The sequence below is a fragment of the Nelumbo lutea genome, chromosome 1 (assembly GCF_056320005.1).
Source record: "Nelumbo lutea isolate HS-2025 chromosome 1, American lotus-T2T, whole genome shotgun sequence".
Classification (NCBI taxonomy): Eukaryota; Viridiplantae; Streptophyta; class Magnoliopsida; order Proteales; family Nelumbonaceae; genus Nelumbo; species Nelumbo lutea.
In genome coordinates this window covers 5,161,850-5,184,560 of record NC_142684.1, presented here as the reverse complement: position 1 = coordinate 5,184,560, position 22,711 = coordinate 5,161,850, and the positions used below count along the sequence as shown (strand labels likewise).

At 32.2% G+C, this 22,711-nt stretch overlaps 1 protein-coding gene and 1 pseudogene across 1 annotated transcript; both read left to right on the top strand.

Moving 5' to 3' along the window:
* LOC148873289 (disease resistance protein RFL1-like) lies at positions 1-2,079 on the top strand (annotated as a pseudogene).
* An 8,989-nt stretch (positions 2,080-11,068) lies between these two features.
* LOC148873288 (disease resistance protein UNI-like) lies at positions 11,069-14,324 on the top strand. The gene is given in 2 exon segments (XM_088953339.1): positions 11,069-12,465; positions 12,468-14,324. Coding segments are annotated over 2 exon segments (2,826 nt in total). The 5' UTR covers positions 11,069-11,319; the 3' UTR covers positions 14,148-14,324.
* The last annotated feature ends 8,387 nt before the right edge of the window (positions 14,325-22,711 follow it).

Sequence of the window (22,711 nt, the reverse complement as noted above, 5' to 3'; positions counted from 1 at the left end):
TAACCAGAGGTAGGAGAGGTATGAGAGGTATAGTAAGAAAGAAGCTCTAATGTCATTACAATCTTTAATAAAGGACAAAAACGAGAAAGGTTAGGGTCATGCATGGGAAGGTTCAAGGTAGCAAATGTCAGAAACTATAGAAACAAAGGGATTGCTTAGAGTTTCTCCTCTTTTTCAAGAGGGAGAGGGAGAGGGAAATGTTAATCTAATCTTCTTTTTCAAAAGAAGGGGGAAATCTTTTCAGTTTTCACTCGCAACAAGTCACAAACTCAATACCCAATTGGTTGGCTCTACTTACCTTTGCTTCATATGTTGAGACGAAAGAACTTTGTATACGTTTAATCTTTGTCTCACAGGTTTCCATTAGAGCAGCTCTCCTCTCTCTCCCTCTCTCTCGTTGTCAATCTCACATCTTAATCTTAATTTCCTCTCTCTAGTCTTAGAATCTCCGAAGTGCGCCATGGCTGCTGACTGGATCTCCCTTGTTTTGCAATGTTGGGCTTGCATTGAAGGGCCTAGGCGTTCAGCCTATGTCTGTAAATTGGAAGAAAATCATAAATCATTGAATGACATGTTGGGTAGATTGAAGAATTTAGTAAACGACGTGAAGAATAAAGTGGAGGAGGCAGAGGCCATCAGAAGAATGACACGAACAGAACAAGTGGATGGATGGCTGCGACGTGTAGAACAATAGCAAGGAGAAGCAGAGGATGTCCTACATCAATGTTCTCAGCGGATTGCCAATAATTGTCATTGCCTTGGACGTTACTTCCCCAAGAACTACTTCGCTAGCTACAAGCTTGGTAGGAGAGTGGCTCAATTGCTAACCGAAGTCGATAATTTAATCAAGGAGGGCAGCAGTTTCTCTCAGTGGGGTGGCTTATTATAGGCAGATTGCACTTTCAGGATAAGAACTGCCTTTACCAGCAATTAAAGGTATGGATTTGATGTTCGATAAGGTGTGTAAATGCATCAGAGAAGATGAAGCTGCTGGAATCATTGGACTATACGGTACAGTGGGAGTTGGGAAGACGACCCTTCTCAAAAAAATCAACAACCACTTTCTCCTCAAAACAGCAGACAACAGTGATTTTGATACTGTGATTTGGATAGTTGTGTCCAGGTAATTAAACACAACACAGATTCGAAAGAAAATCGGTGATCAGTTGGGAATTACACGAAAAGACGATACAGACCAGGTTGCAGAGGCCACCGACATTTTCAGGTTGTTGAGTCGTCAAAAAATTAACAAGTTTTTGCTCCTTTTGGATGATATATGGGAACGAGTTGATCTAGAGGAAATTGGAATTCCTCACCCCAGTACTGTCACTGAATCAAACAACAAGTCAAAGGTGATATTCACAACTAGATCTGAAAAGGTGTGTGGAGAGATGGAGGCTAAAAAAATTATCAAAGTTGAATGCTTGCGGGATGATGAAGCATGGAACCTATTTGAAGAGAAGGTAGGAGAGGACACCGTAAATTGCGATCCAGACATACCTCAGCTAGCCAGGGATGTTGTGAAGGAGTGTGGTGGGTTGCCCTTGGCTCTCATCACCATCGGCCGCGCCATGGCAAGCAAGAGGACTCGTCATGAGTGGGGGAACACGCTATCACAGTGTTGCAGAAATCTCCAGCAAAGTTTTCAGGTATGGAAGAGAAAGTGTTTTCTATCTTGAAGTATAGCTATGATGCCTTGCCAGATGATAAAGTTAAATCTTGTTTCTTATATTGTTCCCTCTTTCCCGAAGATTTTGATATTAAAATCGAAGGTCTCATAGAATATTGGATTGGGGAAGGATTCATAAAAGGAAATGAGGAAATGAGGGAAGCAATGAATGAAGGGTATGATATCATTGCAACTCTAAAACGAGCCTGCTTGTTGGAGCCCGGTGGGAATGATTATTTTTTAATCAAAAACTATGTAAAGATGCATGATGTGATCCGGGACATGGCATTATGGATTGTCAATGACTATGGAAGGAATGATAAAAAGAAGCATTTGGTGGTAAGGTATGTAAAAGTAATTTTGTAAAATTATTTTTTTAAAAGTGTATTCGCATAAATGTTTTCATAAAAGTGTTTTTATTAAAGTGCTCTCATAAAAGCACTTTTTTGAAAGTGCTTTTGTAAAATTTGAAAGAAAATGAAGGACAAAATAGTCACACATGCTTATGTATTGGAGAAAATGACTACCAAACACCCAATATGAAATAAGCGCTTATTTTTAAGTGCTAATTTGAATAAACACTTGCTTTTAAACACTTATTCAATAAGCATTTATTTTTAACATAAACACTCGCAAATATGGCCTAAATATTATTGCACCTCTATAAAAAACTAGGTCACCTAGCGATGGGAATGCGAACTTTGTACCCAATTTGAAAATTTTATACTATTGCACCCACAAGAACACTACCAACACCTACCCACTAGAAAACTCAACCTAACCTTAACCCAATCTGGTTGGTTGAGCTCGGGTTCAGATTGGACCTTATCTACCAATTTACAAATGCATGCACTGATACATGAATTCTGTAGTTTTAAACTCTTAATCATCAACCTCTCTCCTCTCCCTCTTATGTAAGCATACTTGTCTATCTATCTATATATATATATATATATAAACCCAAAGGTCTCTCTAACAATGTGCAACTTTATTAATCTAATAAAGATAAGCAATCATTACTGCTTTGTATTTTTAAAACAAAAGAAAATAAGAAAAAATATAAAAATGGAGAAAATAGATAAATAGCTTCACTCAAAGAATCGGACAACGAATTGATTAGAGGTTCAGTTCCCGGGTCGAATGGTTCGACTGTTCAAACTGAATGGATGGTCCATTTTGACAAAAAAAAATAGATAATGGCCAAAACCGTTGGACGGTTCAATTGGTTTAACCACCTAAATCAGCGATTTGCTGACCAAATCAACAGTTTTTGGCAAAATAATGGTTCTGGGGTAAAAGGCTGACTGGTTCCTAGTTTTTTCGATCTAGTCCGGTTTTGAAAACCATGATATAAATCAAATAATATAAATAGGTTGAGGTTAAACAATAAAAAAGTTATTAAATTAAAAATCCACTAAACTTTCACTAAAAATAAATATTTTGAAAACCTAGTAAAAATTAAAAATGTGTTTCAATTCCACTTAAAACTCCAACTTAATAACTGCTAATAAAAATAAGAAATATAAATGTAAAAAAAATATTAATTGATAGATTTAATAATATTATTAGATAACTTATGAGTTGAGACCTTAATAAATGCTAATTGAAGGTTTTAAAATCCCAAAAATTCTAAAAAATCTAAGCATAATTAAAATACTAAAAATAATTAAAAATATTAAAAATTAACAATATTTTATATTAATAAGTGAAATTACTAAAAATAATTAAAAAGTATAATTAATGGTATTTTATTATTAAAATATAACAAAAAATATTTAAAAAATACCCAATCCAGAAAATAGTTGTATTTTTATTAACTATGGTATTTATTTGGTTACTTAATTTATTTTTACTGAGAGCAAATGCAAATTAATTTTGTAGTGACTAATATGAAAAAATAAATGATGAAAACACTGAAAATTATTGAAAAATAATCATATGCAAAAATTACTGAATAATAATGAAAAAAACACTAAAAATTAATTAAAAACCCAAAAATTCTGAAAAACCTAAGGCTTAATTAAAATACTAAAAAAAAATTAAACAATTAAATTAATTGTATTTTTTTGCAAAAAGTTATTGAATAATAAAGAAAGAAATAGTATATTTTAATTATTAACAATAATATAATTAAAATTAATTATTTTTAAACTATAACTAATAGTAACTAAAACTTATGCTATAAATAGTATGAAATTACATTTTATTACCAAAAACTTATATTTAATTACCAAAAAATTACCTTTAATTTGTTTTAGCCAAGAAATTAACAATATGTTTAAAAATATGATAATTTTTAGAAATTATTATATTTTAAATAAATATAGTAATTTAATAATTACAATATGTTAATAGCTAACAATATTTCAATAATTAATATAAAAAGTAACAAATCATTTATAACTTAACCTAACCCGATTAGATCTACAAATTTGTAGGGTCAAGCAACTATTTTCTTTTGAGTTAGGTTTAGATGAGATATACATAATGCCTACACATTATCAGGGATAATCATATGCGAAGTCTAATTGGGTGTCAAACTTTTGTAGTCCAATGATGGCTTTAGCAAATAGGGCCCAAGCTAAATAGCCCATAATACTTAAATAAATTTTTTTGTTAATATATATACAGAAATGTTATATACATATATACATTATAATAGACTAGAACTAAATAAAAATTTTAATCTGCAAAAAGTCATAGTTTTATAATTAACACAGGCCTCTTTCTCAACAGAAAATGTGCAAGCCCAAGCCTGAACCCGATCCGACCATTAGGCCTAGATCTTGAGCCCTAGCCTAACCCTTATATAAAACTTGAAGCTCGAGTCCGAGTTTGAAGCCTGATCTATACACAAAATGTCTTATTTTCAGTGTACTTTTATAAACTAACATTATATTAATTTAGCAATAATTTAATAAATTAATAAACTAATTTATATTTTCTAATAGTAATTGATATTTATTAATAATTTAAGAAAAATATATATATGTATATATATTATTTATTATATATAACATAAGTACTTTTTTTATATATGTAATAGTACTAAGTCGAGCTTATTTGAGAAGGCCCAAGCTTGAGCCCATGAGCCTGGAATTTTGTTCAAGCGTAAAAAATAACAGGTCAAGCCAGGTGGGCCTTCAGACTTCTTGGCCCATGAATAGCTCTGATTTATATATAAATAATTGTGTACATAAAAAATTATGTAAAAAAATTTAAACATCTTTTTCATTTTTTGAAAAAATGGACCTCTCATAGTTTGGTTTGGTCTACGACCTAGCCTGGCCTACAACTCAACCCACCACGACCCGATTTACACATTTACTTGAACCTACCCAATACTAGGGATGGGGCAGGGAAATTTGAGGATTCCCCACCCTTGATGAGGAGTGAGGTGCCTTGCTCCTAAACTCGTCCACATTGAGGAGTGGTTGCCTTGCCTTGAACCCGCCTGACACTGGGGATGAGGCAATGTTAGGGTAGAGTGTCTTGACTATGGAGCAGGAACAAGGATGGGGTGCCCGCCCTAAATCCACCCCCTTGTCATTCCTATGTATTTGTTAATTATTAGTGAAATTAATAAAAAATGTTAGCTATTATAATTCATTTTATTTATTTAAAGTTATTCAAAATTATATTTAAAAATAATAAAAATAATAACAATTATTAAAATACTATAAATTATTAGCAGAACTAAATTTATAAAAAAATATTTATTCTTATTAAATTAACAACAATTATTTTCTATAAATCAACATTAAATGAAAATACAATTACTAAAATTTTAGATATTAACAATAACTTTGAAAACTTTTAATTAATTAACAACAAATTTTGATTGTTAATATAATATTAATTAATAATAAATAAAATTATTAAATCATTCAGATTTTCCCATGCATCGCATCGGATGGATCTCCGCTAGTAATATATAATATAGAGAAAGGGTTTGAGTTGGGTTGCGTTATCCAAACCAACAATGCTAACCTTATTTCATGGTAACATTTTCCAAATCGTAACCGTTACCTACTCCAACATTTGTTTTAAAGATTTGGTTGTTTTAGATTTGGATTGATCTACAACCCTTCTCATAAGAATAAACTTCAGCCCTGTTTAGAATTTTCTAAATTTGTATATGATATTAAAGAAACCTTATAAAAGACTTCCATCAACTCTCTATTTTTCCATTATTTTTCTTTGAATCAAAGACAAACCAAAACGCATCCATGGGATGCAATTCAAAGAATGTCCCCAATCAAAGCCAAGAGGGAGCTCTTGGATTCTTATGTTGGCAAGGTGTTTATAGTCGCCCTGCGCACGGGGCCAGAGTTCCTTTACATGTGAGCTATAAGTGCTTTTCTTTTCTTTTTCCTTAATTTTTATTTTACAAAATCCGAATGGGTATAGGGGTGTAAACAGATCAAATTAGAAGCGAATCAAGATATATTCGAATTCGAATATGATTGCACAAATAAAGATTCGAATTCGATTTGATATTGGTCGAATATTTAAAATCAGTAACTGAATCCGAATTAGAGTGATTAATCCAATATTCGACCGGTTTGAATTCAAATGTTTAAGCTTAGCATAAAATATAAAAATCTAATTCTAGTAAAAAAAAAAATTGGGGATAAATGAAAGATGAGCACTTGAAGCAAAATCTCGTTGTTCCAAGCCCAAAAAACAAGCTACCTATTTCTGTTTGTGAATTAAAATACAAAAATATTACTCAGAATCAAAATATGGTAGCTACAATTTTGACCAAAACTGAACCTAAATTCGGCAACCATTCCCATAGTAAATATTAAGCAAAAGAAGAAATGAAAAAAGCTATGAACACTAGAAAATTTATAGAAGATAAAGCAAAAAGAACAAATCGAAATCTGGCCTTAGTTGATTGGTTGATCTACCATTGCTGCTAATGCTCATTGTCGCCATCGACAACAATCGCATTTTAGACAAAAACGACCTCAATGTGGACATCGATCTTTGTTGAAAATCTGCTAATAATATTTGTGAAGAATGTTGCAGCAGTAGAGGTTTTTCCAACTTGTCTGTTCACCATTTTGCTTGCGCAATGTTATTAGCATTAAACTTTGTGAAGGAATGTTGCTACGACAAGATATCTCAACTCCAGTTGCCATTTTGGCTCTTCAAAGAATAAGAAAAAAATAGCCTTTTGAGAAGAAATGTCTGTTTAGAAAGTTGCAAAATTTGAAAAGAAAGTAGTAGAAATCAGAGTTCAAGAAGAGAGAAGAAGAAGAAGAAGAAGGTGACAGTAACTTGGGTTCAGAGAGATTTTAGAACATAATCTCTTTTCTTACTCCCTTAATTCTATTTCATTATGTTAAACTTTAATAATTTATAGAGAAGCCCCTACTTGGGCAGAAAATTAAAATGACATAACATAAGAAAGAATAAAGCCCATATTAAGGCCCATAATAGCAAAGAACATAAAATGTAAAAAAGGATAAATAACCTATGGGCTATTCGACCCATCTTCTCTGCACTCCCCCTCAAGCTGAGCATAGATGTCAATCATTCCAAGCTTTCCAATATCATGCTGAAGTTTAGCCTTGGGAATGCCCTTAGTGAGGAAATCAGCTAACTGTCCTTCAGAGGTGATGAAAAGTAGACACACTTCTTCAGAAGCCACTTTTTTTCGAACGAAGTGTTTGTCAACTTCAATATGCTTAGTTCTGTCATATTGCACTAGGTTTTGAACAATGTTGATGGTGGCTTGATTATCACAGTATAACATCATTGGCTTATCATGCTTAATACTCAGTTCATCCATCAAGGATCTAAGCCACAATAGTTCAAAAACTTCATGAGCCATGACTTTGTATTCTGTTTCGACTGAAGATCGAGCAACAACTGATTGTTTCTTGCTACTCCAAGAGACAATTTGACCTACCACCAAGCTACAGTACCTAGATGTAGATCTTCTCTCATCGGTGTTTTCGGCCCAATCAGCATCTGTGTAGGCTTCAAGTTTCATATGGACATGCTTAGGAAATAGAATTTCCCTTTCCAAGGTAGCCCTTTAAAATAACACAAAATCCGTTTTGCTGCCATGTGAGTATCCATGGGAGCATGCATGAACTGACTAATGCAATTGACAACATATGTAATATCTGGCCGAGTCATGCATAGATAAAGAAGTTTTCCAAGTAGTCTCTAGAAGACTCCCTTATCTTCTAACAATATTCCATATGAAATAGAGAGTTTATGGCTCATATTGATAGGAGTAGCAACTGGTCTAACACCCATCTTCCCTGTTTCAAAGAGAAAAACAAGAACATATTTTTCTAAGAGATAAGGATCCCATCCTTAGATCTAGCAACTTCTACACCAAGAAAGTATCTTAATTCTCCTAGATCTTTGATCTCAAACTCTATATGAAGGAAATATTTGAGATCATGAATCCCTAAGACATTATTACTAGTCACTACAATATGATCAACATACACAATCAGGTAAACGGCCAAGGATCATCTCCTCTTTACAAAGAGTGTATGATCAGACTGTGTCTGTACATTAACAAAGCTAACAAGGGCAGCCCTAAACCTTTCAAACCATGCTCTAGGGGACTGTTTGAGTCCATAAAGAGATTTTTTAGCCTGTAGGCCTTTCCTTTTATATATGTTACATACATCCCTGGTGGAAGAGACATATAAGCCTCCTCATGTAACTCTCAATTCAGAAATGTATTCTTTACATATAGTTGATAAAGTAAACAGTCTGAGTGTGTAGTCAAAGATGGCAGAACTCTCACAGAAGTCATATTGGCAACAGGGGCAAATGTCTCTAGATAATCAATTCCATATGTTTGTGTATAGCCCTTTGAAACTAGCTTACCCTTGTACCTTTCAATGGTGCCATCAACATGATATTTGATAGTAAAACCCACTTACAACGTATTGGATCCTTCCCTTCAGGTAAACTAACCATTTTTTCAAGTGTCATTCTTGTGAAGGGCATCAATTTCTTTTCTCATAGCATCCCCTCTATTCTGGAATAGTAAAAGCTTCTGACATAGACCTAGGAATTGGGTTAGAAGCAACAAAAGGAAGGTAGGAAAAATATGGAGGGAGAAAACTATAAGAAAAGTGTTTGGAAATGCAATGTGTAGTATGCTTCCTTTTTCCTTTCCTAATAGCAATGGGATATTAAGGTCTAGGAAGGATGGCTCCAAAGGGTCTATAACAATACCTATTGTCTCATTTGTAACTGGAAGTGCATGAGGCTCATGTGTTGGAGGGGAAACAATCTGTTCATTTCTGGTTCTTTATCGTTGGTACAACCTGGGATTAAAAAGAGGGTGAGGAGGTAAAAGATGAGGAATAGGAACAGTAGAATAAGAGTGAAGTGACTGATCCTCACTTGACTCATTTGACGGAGGAAGAGACTTAGTAAGAGACTCAACTGGGACAGGAAGAGGAAGAGCAAACACCTGTGACAAATCCTCCCCCTTTGGACAATGTTTCTCCAAAGAAGAACCATAAAAGGGAGAAAGCTCATCAAAGGTGAAATCCATTGAAACATACTAAGTGTCAATTTTTGAATCAAAACAACTGTAACCTTTTGCGTGGGGGAATAGCCAAGGAAGATACACTTATAGGCCTTTGTTTCAAATTTATGTCTCTGACACTTGGGACGCTTGTGGGGGAATAACCAAGGAAGACATACCAAAAGTCTCCACTCATGACTCACCACCTCTTTCGGAATTTCATCCCATTCATGGTGGAATGGTATGAGGAAATGACCATTAAGCACAATTTTCTTCCATTAAGCACTTGGTGGTGTTTGGGAAATAAGGTCGAAATAAGTGCTAATTTTAAAAATAAGGGCTTGTTTTTAAGCACAATTTTCACATTTTTTTAAGTCCTTATACAATAAGTATTTATTTAATTATTTTCCAAAAGTATCCCTAGTTGAATTTTAAAATACCACTTACAAAACTATCCCTAATTGAATTTTATAGAAGTACTTTTGCAAAAGTACTTATGTAAGCACTTTTATGAAAGAACTTTAGTAAAAGTACTTTTACAAAAGTATATTTATAAAATCACTTTTACGAAAGCATTTTTACAAAATCACTTCTACGAAAGTACTTTCATAAAAATAGTTTTGAAAAATTTCTTTTGTAAAATTTGAAAGAAAATGAAGGATAGCCATGGGTTGTTGCAATCCAAAAGTCTCCACTCATGACCTGTCACCACCCACCACGCTCTTTTACTTTGGGTTTACGCACGGTGTGAGTGTGTTTTTCTTTTCTTTTTTATTTTAAAAAAAATCCAAGTGGCTATTTTATTAAATGAATTACACCTTTTAGTAATCTGATGAGCAGATATTACAGTCACTCACTGATCTGAAATCAAAATTCAAGCATCTATTTTGCTTTGGTATGTGCCACCGTCCACCGGAATTTTTTTTTAAGATGGAAAATCTATGATGCCGAAAATATATAGTATTGAAAGAGTTTTGACCGATTGGCTATGCCAGTTGATTGGTCAAAAAAAAATTTCAACCATTTTTTAGAAGATTGAAACGAGAATTGAATAATTGGAAATGGGAAAATAAAATGATAGTGCTGAATGAAAAAAATTTGTACAGCTAATCTTTATAACCTTGCATTGGAATATCTTCATTTTTATGTGGAGTTTGGCTTCAGTTAGGACAATGCTTGTTCAAGCAGTCTTTACAGACTTGCATTGAAAATACCTCTTATTTATGTTCTTTATTTCATGCAGAGATTTCAATGCAAGATTGCAAAAGACAGTTGGAATGGTGTGGATACAGGTCTGCCCTGATGGAAGTTGATGTCACTTATGTGCTTTATTCATGTGGAGATATTCCCAATGCAAAATTACAATAAGCTGTATAAATGGTGTAAGCACCATCTTGCTCTGACTGAAGCTGAACTCCAAGTAATTATCCACTTAATTAAATGAGAAATTAGAAAAAAAGTAAGAGAAGATCATAAATAGTTGAAGGGATGGACAGGCCACGTTCGTATGTTTTGTCCAATGTTTTAAAAATCGATCCGGCGGTTCTACCACCCAGTCGGAACATAGGTTTTGTGGGCGTGAGGGGGATCTGACCAGCGAGGGACTGCTATAATTTGTAGGTTGAGCTTGGCTGCCTTGCATTGTCTATAAGACTATAACCAATACACATGAGGGAGAAATTGTTTCAACTATAAAACAGGGGGCAGAGCTAGGGCGGCACCCGGATCCAATCGCCTCAATATACGTAGATTCAAGTTTGAATGCTTATATTTTCAATTCAAATCGGATTTTATACATTTTGGATTTGTATCAGATTCGAATTGAATTCACATTGCAATTGGATATATTGAAGGGTATAAATAAATTAAGCTAAAAATCTTCAAAATATTATATATTATTAACAAATAAATGAATTAAAAAATGTTATTGCATTATTGCACAACCCAACTGATGATACAAACTATGGTTGAGTTTCAACTTGTGCGACAACCTGACTGTGGTTCAGAGGTGAGACAAATCGGCACATCCAAACTTATTGAAAACTTGCTGCAATTCAGTCTTAGAGTCCCATTACAAGTTTATAACCGCTCCTTCCTTTCCTCTTTGTAGTTGTTAGAATCTCCAAAGTGCACCATGGCTGACCCGATGTCGTTGTGCAATCTTGTCTTCCAATGCTGGACTTGCATTGGAGGGCCTAACTGTTCAACCTATGTCTGCAACTTGGAAGATAATCAAAGATCTCTGAGTGACCGGTTGGAGGAATTGCAGGATTTACGAAATGAGGTGAAGAGAAGAGCGGAGGAAGCAGAGACGAGGGGAATGACACGTACAGATCAAGTGAATCGCTGGCTGCATCGTGTAGAACAAAAAGAAGGGGAAGCCCAGAATATGTTACATCAGTGTTCTCAGCGGATTGCTAAGGATTGTCACTGTCTTGGAGATTACTGTCCCAAGAACTGCTGTGCAAGCTATAAGCTCGGTCAGAAGGTGGCTTTATTGCTATCAAATGTGCTGGAATTGATCAACCAAGGCAACGATTTCAAATCCAGTGAAGTGGCTTATAGGCGGATGACACGTACTGGAGAAGAAGTTCCTCTACCAGCAACAATTAAAGGCATGGATTTGATGTTCGATAAGGTGTGTAAATGCATCAGAGAAGATGAAGCTGCTGGAATCATTGGACTATACGGTACAGGGGGAGTTGGGAAGACGACCCTTCTCAAAAAAATCAACAACCACTTTCTCCTCAAAACAGCAGACAACAGTGATTTTGATGCTGTGATTTGGATAGTTGTGTCCAGGGAATTAAACACGACACAGATTCGAAAGAAAATCGGTGATCAGTTGGGAATTACACGAAAAGACGATACAGACCAGGTTGCAGAGGCCACCGACATTTTCAGGTTGTTGAGTCGTCAAAAAAATAAAAAGTTTTTGCTCCTCTTGGATGACGTATGGGAACGAGTTGATCTAGAGGAAATTGGAATTCCTCACCCCAGTACCGTCACTGAATCAAACAACAAGTCAAAGGTGATATTCACAACTAGATCTGAAAAGGTGTGTGGAGAAATGGAGGCTAAAAAAATTATCAAAGTTGAATGCTTGCGGGATGATGAAGCATGGAACCTATTTGAAGAGAAGGTAGGAGAGGACACCCTAAATTGCGATCCAGACATACCTCAGCTAGCCAGGGATGTTGTGAAGGAGTGTGGTGGGTTGCCCTTGGCTCTCATCACCATCGGCCGCGCCATGGCAAGCAAGAGGACTCGTCATGAGTGGGGGAACACGCTATCACAGTGTTGCAGAAATCTCCAGCAAAGTTTTCAGGTATGGAAGAGAAAGTGTTTTCTATCTTGAAGTATAGCTATGATGCCTTGCCAGATGATAAAGTTAAATCTTGTTTCTTATATTGTTCCCTCTTTCCCGAAGATTTTGATATTGAAATCAAAGGTCTCATAGAATATTGGATTGGGGAAGGATTCATAAAAGGAAATGAGGAAATGAGGGAAGCAATGAATGAAGGGTATGATATCATTGCAACTCTAAAACGAGCCTGTTTGTTGGAGCCCGGTGGGAATGATTATTTTTTAAGTAAAAACTATGTAAAGATGCATGATGTGATCCGGGACATGGCATTATGGATTGTGAATGACTATGGAAGGAATGATAAGAAGAAGCATTTGGTGGTAAGGTATGAAGAGTTGATGGATAAGCTTATCTTCAAATGGCAGGGCGCCAACAGGATATTTATGCTACCTCCACGTCCTCCTTATCTTCAAATGGCAGAGCAGCAGCAAATTAAAGATGAGGTGGTCGTCCCTCCTGATGAAGAGTATCCCAACCTTATTCCGATTGCAACCTTCTTAGTAGCCTTTGGTCCAAGGAAGGAATTCCCTACTAGCTTGTTCCGATCTACCAAGTCTCTTAGAGTTTTGGATTTATCTGGTTTTTCATTTGGAAAAGTAAAGTTCCCAACTGAGATTGTTGAATTGGCTGAATTGGAATACCTCAATCTCTCATATACGAATATAAAGGAATTGCCATACGAGTTGGGAAACTTGAGGAAATTGAGGTACTTGAATTTGTATGCAACAAGAGATCTTCATGTGGTTTCAGTTGAGGGGATCCTAAAGCTGTTGGATCTACAGTATTTGAACCTATTTGAATCTAATTTTAGGGATTGGGAAATGGAAGGTAGATCAAGATTGATGGAAGTATTTGAAGCCTTAAAACACTTAACTGATTTCCGAGTCACAATTAGCAGTGACACATCTCTCCAGAGTTGGTTAAATTCCTACAAGTTACACAAGTACACAACAGGTCTATGTCTTGTGAATTACAAGGCCAACTCTTTCCGCATAACTACTACTCTTGAAAATATGTTCCTAGAAATATTCAAGGTTATTGATTGCGAAGAGTTGAGAGATATTAGTTGGCGAATGGAGACAAAGAAGCGGTCAGAGGAGGAGTCAGCCATGAGGCCAAAGATATTAATACTCCATATCGTTGATCTCCCCAAGTTAGAGAAAATAGAGTTGCCGCACATGTGCTTACATAACCTTCAATATATTCGTATTAATAATTGTATGGTGTTGGAGGACCTAACATGGCTTCGTCATACTCACAAGCTTGAAAGGCTTTTGCTACTGTATCTGCCAAGACTAAAAAAGATAATAAATGCAGAAGAAATGTTGATACCATTCTCAAATCTTAAATGGATACTTCTTTGGGATCTACCGGAATTAGAAGACATCTACCCCGGTGCCTTGCCTCTTCCGTGCCTAAAGGAAATTCGCATAGAAAAATGTCCAAAGCTGAAGAAGCTCCCATTTGACTCCAACACTGCCAACAACAGTAGTTTGCGTAAGATTGAAGGAAGCAAGGAATGGTGGGAGGCGCTAGAATGGGATGATGAAAGCAGCAAGTCCATTTTCCAACAATATTTCACCTCAGAAAAGTAGCAGCAAGGTAATAAAGTAATTAACCCTGATGATCGATTTTATTGTTTGTAATGTAGTTTTGGACGACGATAATCGTGACTTTTAATTTTTGTTATCCCTATTTGTATATGAGCTTTCCTAAAGCAAAACACTAATTCTTTTCTGTCTTATATAATATAAATAGAGTATTGATCCCTCCAGTTTGTCCCTGCTGCTGTTTCAAGTTATATGAACAATCCAATTTGTCCGCTAACAAATTGAGTATTGCAGTGTAGCAGAGACAAGTGACAAAAGAATGTTTTCTCCATCTCCCTAAGGTTTTTTTTTTTTTTCTCAAATTCTTAATTGCTTAATACTACCTTTTGTTTGAAATAATATCATGCTGTTATGCAAATTTAATTTGAATTAACTTTGTGGGTTTAAGAGAAGAAATAAATTTTAGGAGAGAAAATTGTGGATCTTTTTTGTCTTACTGTTTAATTTTTTTCTAATTTTGTATATCAACAAAATTATGAGCTAGCCATGTATATCAACATAAAGAATGCAGGAGATATGAACCAGCCATATTTGATTTCTCGTTGACCCACGAAAGATTATTTATCGTAAGTTTTATCGTAAGTTGCTGAAAGGGAGGTTGATCACGGGTCGGGTTGGATTGGTTTATTAGTGTTTTTCGGCCTGGTCGGGTTGCCTATAGATCAATCCTCTATTAAGTAAGACCGATATGGTCAGTTTGTGTTTCAACCAAGGTATAAAATTTCGTCACGTATTAGCCCGTATCGGCCGATACATATCGGTTTTTCGACTTACCGATACGAGAGACAGTCCTAACTCAAAGTTACTGTCTCTTTTTGTCGTGCCGAAATAGTATCAACTTTGTATTGGGCTGGTATCAGCCCATTTCAGTATGTTTCGGCTGATACGCGATGGATTCACTGTTACAAACAAAACAACCTTCGAAAGAGGGCTTCTAAACCCATTTCAGAAGCCCTCTTTCTTCCCTAAACCCTCTAGAAACTTTCTTTACATTCCTAGAGACTCAAATCTAGGAAAAACCCATCAAAACACCTACAAAATTGAAATATTCACCAAGTTTTTTAAGGTTGTTGAGAAAATAGGATGTTTTTTCAAAATTTTTACATTTTCAGCCAATGTTTTGGCTTTTGTTTTTTTTTTTTTTTAGTTTGGATACTTCAAAATTTTTTAGTTTGGATACTTAAAAAATGAAATTTTTAGGTTTCTCTTTGGATCTGCCTATAGAAATTGATTAAATCAATTGAATTTTTTCTAAATAATTGTTTTTTTTTATTTTTTTTCAAAATAAATAAAACATATATAATTTCTTTAATTTTATGTGATAGATCTACAACATACTAACCTTAAGGTTGAGTATGTTGAGATCTCTGGATGATCTTGATCTACATATCCATGAGTCAATTGATTTTTTTTTTCTAAATAATTGATTTTCTTATTTTCGGAATAATATATACATATATATATATATATATATATATATATATATATTCTTTAATTTTGTATGATCAAACCCTATAGGCTGAGTATGTTGTAGATTAAATCAATTGAATTTTTTTATAAACAATTGTTTTTTATATATATTTTTTAATTTTTGGAATAAAAAATATTTATAATTTCTTTAATTTTATGTAATTTAACCCTATAGGCTGAGTATGTTGTAGATCTATGGATGATTTACCATGTTCATAGATCAAATTCATTCAATTTTTCTGTTGCATATTTACTTTTCTTAATTTTCATTTAAATATTAGAATAAAACATGAAAAATAATTACTTGAACAAAAATAAATAATTATTTAGTTTTTAGAAAATTAGAATAAAAAATGCAAAATAATTACTTGATTTATTATGCCCAAAAATTCATTCGATTTTTCTGTTACATATTTACTTTTCCTAATTTTAATTTAATTTTTAGAATAAAATATGCAAAATAATTATTTGAATAAAAATAAACAACTATTCAGTTTTTAGAAAATTAGAATAAAACATGCAAATAAATTACTTGATATAGTATGTCCATAAATTCATTCAATTTCACTTTTACATATTTACTTTTCTTAATTTTAATTAAAATTTAGAATAAAAAATGAAAAATAATTATTTAAATAAAAATAAATAATCATTTAGTTTCTAGAAAATTAGAATGAAACATGCAAAATAGTTACTTGATTTAGTATGCCCATAAATCCATTCGATTTTTCTGTTACATATTTATTTTTCTTATTTTAATTTTTAGAATAAAACAAGCAAGACAGTTATTTGAATAAAAATAAATAACTATTCAGTTTTTAGAAAATTAGAATGAGACATGCAAAATAGTTACTTGGTATACTATGTTCGTAAATCTATTCAATTTTTCTGTTACATATTTATTTTTCTTAGTTATAATTTAATATTTATAATAAAACATCCAAAATAATTATTTGGATAAAAATAAATAATTGTCCAGTTTTTAGAAAATTAGAATGAAACATGCAAAATAACTACTTGATCTATTATGTCCATAAATCTATTCAATTTTTCTGTTACATATTTACTTTTCTTAATTTTAATTTAATTTTTAGAATAAATTAATGAAACATCCAAAATAACTATTTGAATAAAAATAAATAATTATGTAGTTTTTAGAAAAATAGAATGAAACATGCAAAATAATTACTTGATCTTGTTATGTCCATAAATCCATTCAATTTTGCTATTACATATTTACTTATCTTATTTTAATATAATTTTTAGAATAAAGCAAGCAAATACATTGGAACTGAATTGAGTACTTTATTAAATAGTTTCTTGTATGTTGATTATAATATGTTTTTTTCATAAAACCCACAAACATATTATTTCTATGTATAAATATCCCATTTATGTCTTATATTTAGTGATACTGATGTTTATTTATGATTTATTGAAGTATTTATAGCATTTACATGTGTTTCCATGTGTATCCCGATTCGTCTCTTATATTTGCCTTTTCAATACGCATAGCGTTTCCGATACTTGGAACATTGGTTTCAACCAACTCCAAACTTGCACAATGCACATAAAGTCAAAGTGCTAATATTATATGTAATATTTCAGAATATATTTTCTGGAAATATATATTTAAAATCAAAACATATATACAATTATATTGGAATATACTTTCTAATTTTTGGAAATATATATCTGATATATTTCATAATATATATTTTTTCAGATATATATTTATTATTTAAAATTATCTATATTTAACAGATATTTTTTCAAATAACTCGGTTCGTTTCAATTCGGTTTTCACACATAAAAATCAAAATCAAACCAAATTATCGGTTTAATTATCTTTAAAACCCAAAACCGACCCGTAGTGAAAAAACCAACCAACTCAGGTTGGGTCGGACTGGGTTGATCAGTTTGGTCGGTTTGGATTTATATGTGAACAGCCCTAGTTAAAGGTTCCACAATTTTCAAATCCAGTATTGCCTACTAACGAGCAATGATATGAAATTTAGGTGAGTCTTCAAGATCATGTCTACTCCTAGTAGTCAATTAAGGAACTGGCAACATTATAGGTACGAATTTATAATCCTCTCGCCTTTCTAATATGGAAGTCCACTGCTTTTGAGTTTTGATCTATATATCTTAATTAAGAGCTGAGGTGATTTTCCATTTAAAATGAAACCCCCCAAAAAATTATTAATAATAAGATCAAGCAGAACGAAGAGAATTAAAATTGCAGATAAACAAGGCTTAATTTGATCTGGTCTCAAATTGCAGATGAACTAGGCTTGATCTTCTCTCTTAGGAAGTGCAGCAAATGTTCACGTTTCCAGTTGTCAACTCTGCAAATAAGATAAACCAAGGCAATATAAGTAAAATGAAATAAACTATAGCTTTAAAACATTTAAAAAAAAGAAAAAAAATGAGTGAAATATGAAAACTAGTGAAACCACCTGAACTCCTGAACTAAAGGTCTAAAGCCACATATAAAAAGGGGATTAAAAGGCAAGAAAATAGCAACAAGGTTAACGTTTGGACGATCAAATATATTTGCATCATCAATTTTAGCAGACTACATTGTATGGAAAATTATAATAGATAAAACAACTAGATTGTAGTTTCTTTACCATGGATGAGTAGGAAAAAACAAAGTTGGCTTTATCAATTCCATGATTGGAAAATTAATTCAGTGTTTAATTTTCTGCCTTTAGCAAGCTTACATTTGCCCAAATCAATTTTGTATTTGGAATTTCTAAGCAATTTTTTGGTGAATTTTGTAATTTGTAAGTTATCACACACCTAATTTACACCACGTTTTTTGATTCCATGCATCTCATATACATTTTATGGGAGATCTATACAGTCGATCATAAATGTCTAATTTTTGCATTTTATATGGTAAATAAATAAAAAAAATGCATCAATTTGTATATAACAATTGCATTTTTTAAATAATTAAAAAATTATTTTAATTATTGAAATTTTAATATTTTAAATATTATTTTATTGATAAAAATATTAAAAATTTAATATTTAAATAATAAAAAATGAGCTGAGAAGGAGAACTATTGGACTTGTGCTAGAATTAATATTAAAATTATTATTTTATTGATAAAATATTAAAAATTAAAAATTATTAAAAGATTAAATAAAATAAGAGTAATTGGACGGGTGTTACATTGAAGCCCTCCCACAAACTGTCCACACTATATTGTAAACCATCCATCCCTGTCCTTGTTATTTTGTGAACGGGGACCATCCACACTTGGCAAAACACCATATCTTACCGTGGACAGGACCACAACAGTCTTGTCCACGATATTTACACGCTACCGAATGCCACCTTATTTGTTAGTAATTGATCCATTAGGTTCCAATCATATTTTGTGAAGTGACAATTTGAAAAGAGACCTAGAATTCTTGTTTCCTTCCTTTAAGCTAAGCACCATGCACATTCTACATCCATCCATTTTAAAGGAGATTCATTTAATTTCATAGTTTATCTATTATTAAGAAAACTTCAAAGTTTTGGTTTATTTTCTAAATAGGATAACCAAAATCATTAAATGCTGGATGAATAGAAAAGAAGATTTTTTTTTATTATGAATTTCCTTGCTTATTTATATCCTACCAAAGAGAGTGATGTTGAAAGACCATGGGAACTAGGATATATTCAATTTTAGTTTTAAATATTTGAGAAATAATACACTTAAATTATAATTTTCAAACATCCCATCTCGATGTTTGTGCACTCTTCAACTTTTGCTTCAATGTTGGTATATAATTCCTTAATCTAATGGGTATTTGTTTCCATGGTTATCGACCTACTAGGCTCTAGCCTTGATATCCTCTTAAAAATTATTTTTCCATCCTTAAGGAGGAGCTTCTCCATGTTTAGAAGAATCTTTTCTTGGATAAGCTTTACAGAAAGTAGTCTTATTAGACTCTTTTAGTGAGACTAAAAAAAGGGGAATGTATAAAATTTTGTAGAGATAATCCAAGTGAAGGGACCTTCATTTGACTATTATATTGTGTCATGCATTACTAAAATTAACTAATACCTTTCTTCCCTTCCATTAGATTGAAATTATTTAAATACTGGTGGCTGCAAGTATCTGCATCATGTAGTAAGGATTAGTCACTTTATTGAAAATGTGAAGTAATCTAAGTTCAAGAACACCATCTTTGCTTTTACAAAATGTTTCCCTTTTGATCAAAGTCATGAGATTTTTAGAATTCAACTTATTTCACAAAAAATATTACATGAAGATGGGCTATTTGGTTTATAGGTTAAGAGAGTAAAACATAATTCGTTAAAAATGCTGTGCTATACTACTAGAAACAGTATTGATTAGGTTAACTTGTTTTCTTTTTAAATCAATTTCCTTCTTCGCCTTTGAAATTTACCATTCATTCTATTAGTAATAGATTGAAACTAACTTTTATAAGCTATTTCATGAATGAGGAGTGCACTAAGGTATATTCGTTTAAATTTTGCAATGTTGTTATACTTGAATTGAATATAACTATCAAACTTTCTTCATCTTTAGAACCTTAGTTTTCAATTTTTTTAAGATACCGAATAACCCATCATTAACTTAAAAGAATCATTTACAATTAATTTTTGCAACTCAAACGGTTTTTAATAACCCACATAAGCCACTATTTGTATCATAATTGTAAAATTGGAAGTAAGAAGATTTGAACCTATAACCATTTACTTAAAAGGAAAGTAAATTACCATTAAACCACAGCACCATTTATGTTATAAGTATGATTTTTAAGACCTGGATTTCAGATGATTTCTCTCGACCACATTTTGGTTTTCATAATACAAATTGTTTTCTTCTCAACCACTTATTCATCATACATAATGGATAAAGAAAGTCTTCATTACAACTAAATTACTAGGTAATCAATGGAAGGTTTATATAAATTAGGTAATTACCATAATGAAAAAAAAAAAAAAAAAACAAGAGCAAGTCTTCTTAGGCTTTCAAAATTTCAAATGCATAGAGTTTCACTTTTCGTAGATTTAAATGAGGATGCTTAGTATATTAGGAAGAACTAGTGGGGACCCGTGTGTTGCACGGAAAAATCTGAGAGATTTAATAAATTTATTTACTATTAATTATATTAAATTAATAATCAAAATTTGTTGTTAATTAACTAAAAGTATTCAAAGTTATTGTTAATAACTAAAATTTTAATAATTTTATTTTTCATTTAATGTTGATTTACATAAAATAATTATTGTTAATTTAATCTGAATAAATGTTTTTAATAATAATTTATAGTAATTTTAATATTTGTTATTATTTTTAAATGAATTTTTGATTAACTTTAAATAAATAAAAATAATTACAAAGCTAACTTTTTTATTAATTTCACAAATAATTAGCAATTATATAGGAATGACAACGGGGTGGGTTTAGGGTGGGGCACCCCATCCCAGTCCTTTCCCCCATAGTCAAAACACTCTACCCCATCCCCACCCCGTCCCCATTGTCAGGCAAGTTTAGGGCAATGCAACCACTCCTCAATGTTAGGCAAGTTTAGGGGCAAGGCACACCACACTCCTCATCAATGATGGGAAATCCTTGAATTTTCTCGCCCTCTACCCAATATTGGGTGGAATTTGGTAGAGGTGTAAATCGGGTTGTACTGTGCTGGCACAACATGAGTCGCATGTGGCCTACACAAAGTGTAGGTCATGTCGTGCTAGCCCATAGGGAGTCTCGGGCCTTGCCTCCCTTCCATGGGATAATTCGGGGGGTCGGTTCGAAAAGGCCCATGGCCCGAGTCCACACAAGCCCATGTCGTGCCATGGGCCAAGATGGTCAATGGATCAAGCCTTAGGCTAGGCTAAGTTACAAACTAAACCAAGCCATGAGTGGTCCCTTTAAAAAAAAATTGAAAAATATGTTTAAATTTTTATTTCATATGATTTTTTATGTATACAATTATTTATATATACAATTATACCTATTCATGGAACAAGTAGCTTAACAGTCCGGCTCAGTCTAACCCATTATTTTTCAGGCTTGGACAAATTTTTAGGCCCGTAGGCTTGAACTTGGGTTTTATCAAATAAGCCCAGCTTGATACTATTACATATATAAAAAAAGTACTTATGTTATATATAATAAATAATATATATGCTTCTTAAATTATTAATAAATATCAATTTACTATTAAGAAATATAAATTAGTTTATTAATTAATTAAATTATTACTAAACTATTATAATATTTTGTTTTATAAAAGTATATTGAAAATAAGACATTTTGTGTACAGACCGGCTTCGGGCTCAAGCTCAAGCTTCGGGCTTTATATAAGGGCTAGGCTTAGGCTAAAGATCTAGCCCGATGGTTAGGCCAGGAACAAGCTCGGGCTTGCACATTTTTTGCTGATAAGGAGGCCCGTGTTAACTTTCTACTATTTATAGCTTAAATTATAATTATTGTTAATCACATTTTAAAATAATTATTGTTAATTATATTACAATTAATAATTAAAACACATTATTTAAAATTAATTGAATTTTTAATTATTTTTAGTATTTTAATTAAGCTTTAGGTTTTTCATAATTTTTTTATTTTTAAGTAATTTTTGGTGCCCTTTAATTATTATTCAATATTTTTGCATATGAGTATTTTTCAATAATTTTCATCATTTTAAGCATTTATTTTTGCATATTAGTCACTACAAAATTAATTTGCATTTGCTTTTGGTAAAAATAAATTAATTAACTAAATAAATACCATAGTTAATAAAAAGTACAACTAATTTTTAGTATTTTTTTCAATAATTTATGGCTTAGGTATTTTTTAATAATTTATGGCTTGGATATTTTTTAATATTTTTTGGTATTTTTTAATAATAAAATACTATTAATTGTACTTTTTAATTATTTTCAGTATTTTAGCAATAAAATACTTTTTAATAATTGTTCAATAATTTTTGCATATGAGTAATTTTTACAATAAAATACTGTTAATAAAATAGGTTCTACATTTAAAATTTTTATCAATTTAAAAAAAATGGATTAGTACAAAGTTATCTAATAATAT